This window comes from Neophocaena asiaeorientalis, unplaced genomic scaffold (assembly GCF_003031525.2).
Source record: "Neophocaena asiaeorientalis asiaeorientalis breed wild unplaced genomic scaffold, Neophocaena_asiaeorientalis_V1.1 scaffold280, whole genome shotgun sequence".
NCBI lineage: Eukaryota > Metazoa > Chordata > Mammalia > Artiodactyla > Phocoenidae > Neophocaena > Neophocaena asiaeorientalis.
In genome coordinates this window covers 7,644,137-7,645,483 of record NW_020185321.1, presented here as the reverse complement: position 1 = coordinate 7,645,483, position 1,347 = coordinate 7,644,137, and the positions used below count along the sequence as shown (strand labels likewise).

The 1,347-nt window shown below is 54.1% G+C and overlaps 1 protein-coding gene across 1 annotated transcript in view; it reads left to right on the top strand.

The window, feature by feature from the left end:
* CAPN12 (calpain 12) overlaps positions 1–1,287 on the top strand; it is a 13,241-nt gene extending 11,954 nt beyond the window's left edge. The window contains 1 exon segment of the mRNA XM_024734134.1: positions 1,258–1,287. Within this exon segment, the coding sequence (XP_024589902.1) occupies positions 1,258–1,287 (30 nt within the window).
* Positions 1,288–1,347: the final 60 nt, after the last annotated feature.

Below are 1,347 nucleotides of genomic sequence, written 5' to 3'. Positions count from 1 at the left end.
CCCCCCCCCCCCACTCACCAGCTGGGTGACACTGGGCAAGTCACTGCACCTCTCTGGTAAACGGGCATGGTAACAGCACCTTTCTCATGCAGGCTGCACGAGTTAGCCCACGTTACACGCTTACAACAGGGCGTGGCCTGGAATGGGTCCCCAACAGCATTCCTACTTTCACACACTCACTCATGGGAACAGGGATCGGGGCACTCCCACGCCCCACCTCACTCTGGCAAGAGGTGCTCTCCTAAGAGGTGGAGAACAGATAGAAAAACAGAGGACACTGTAGGAATCCTTCTTAAAAATATTACATGTTTTATTATCCTGTCCCCAGAAGGGTGGTTTATCCAGAAACCGAGAAAAAAAAATAATCAATCGGAATAAACTCAAAAAAAAAGGGGGGGGGGAGGTGGTGGAGTGAAACCATCCACTAACAGGCAGCTAGGCCAGCAGCCCACCCTCCGCCTCGGGGGGGGGGGTCCCCAGAGACCCACACCGACGGCAGACATCAGAGAAATCAGTAAGGGGCTGGGGGAGGGGAGCAAATCAGCTATGTCTTCATTATGAGAGCAAGAGGCGGCGAAGGTATGCTGCTAGGTGAATATATATTTATATAATAAATCCGTAAGTTAATAAAGTAAATAGTAATTCTCTGAAAGGTTTTTTTCATAGTTTTTTTTTTTTGTGGATTTTTGTGTGTTTTTTTTTGTGTGTGTCGTGTGTGTGTGTTCTTTCTTTTTTTCTTTTTTTTTTTTTTGCGGGTGGAGGGGGTCCTTAGAAAATCTGAGAGATACGCAGGTCCAGACAAAGCAAGGTGGGGGCTGGCTGGGGGTGAGGGTGGGAGGCTGGTCTGCCCAACCCCACTCCTGGTGCAGAAGAGGGGGGACTGAGCTGAACCCCCTCATCTCCTGGCGATGCCAAGTGAGGGGAGGGGAGCAGGGAGCAGGGAGCAGGCTGGTCCTCTTTCCTGCCGGGCAGCTGTGGCGCCCTCTACGGGGCCCATCGCAGGCCCGGGCGGTTCCTGGACAAGGCACGTCGGGCTTTGGCCTGGATGTGGGAGGCCTTGAAGGGACCTCAGGGGAGAAGAAATGGACCAGGGGGGTGGTGAGGGGTGGGCGTTTCTAGGGCTTGGAGGGGGCCTGTTTTGCTGTGAGGATCCACTGTCCCCTCCACAGAGTTAAAAAAACAAAACAAAACAACACATCATATATATTTACCAGACCAGAAGCGCTGACCCCGGAAGCCTCCCTCACCCCCGTCCAGGGGGAGGGGGAGATCCTCCTGGCCCACTGACAAAGAGAGAGGAGAGAGCCTGCCCCAGCCCCTCCCTGCCCACCCCACTCCCGCCCAGCC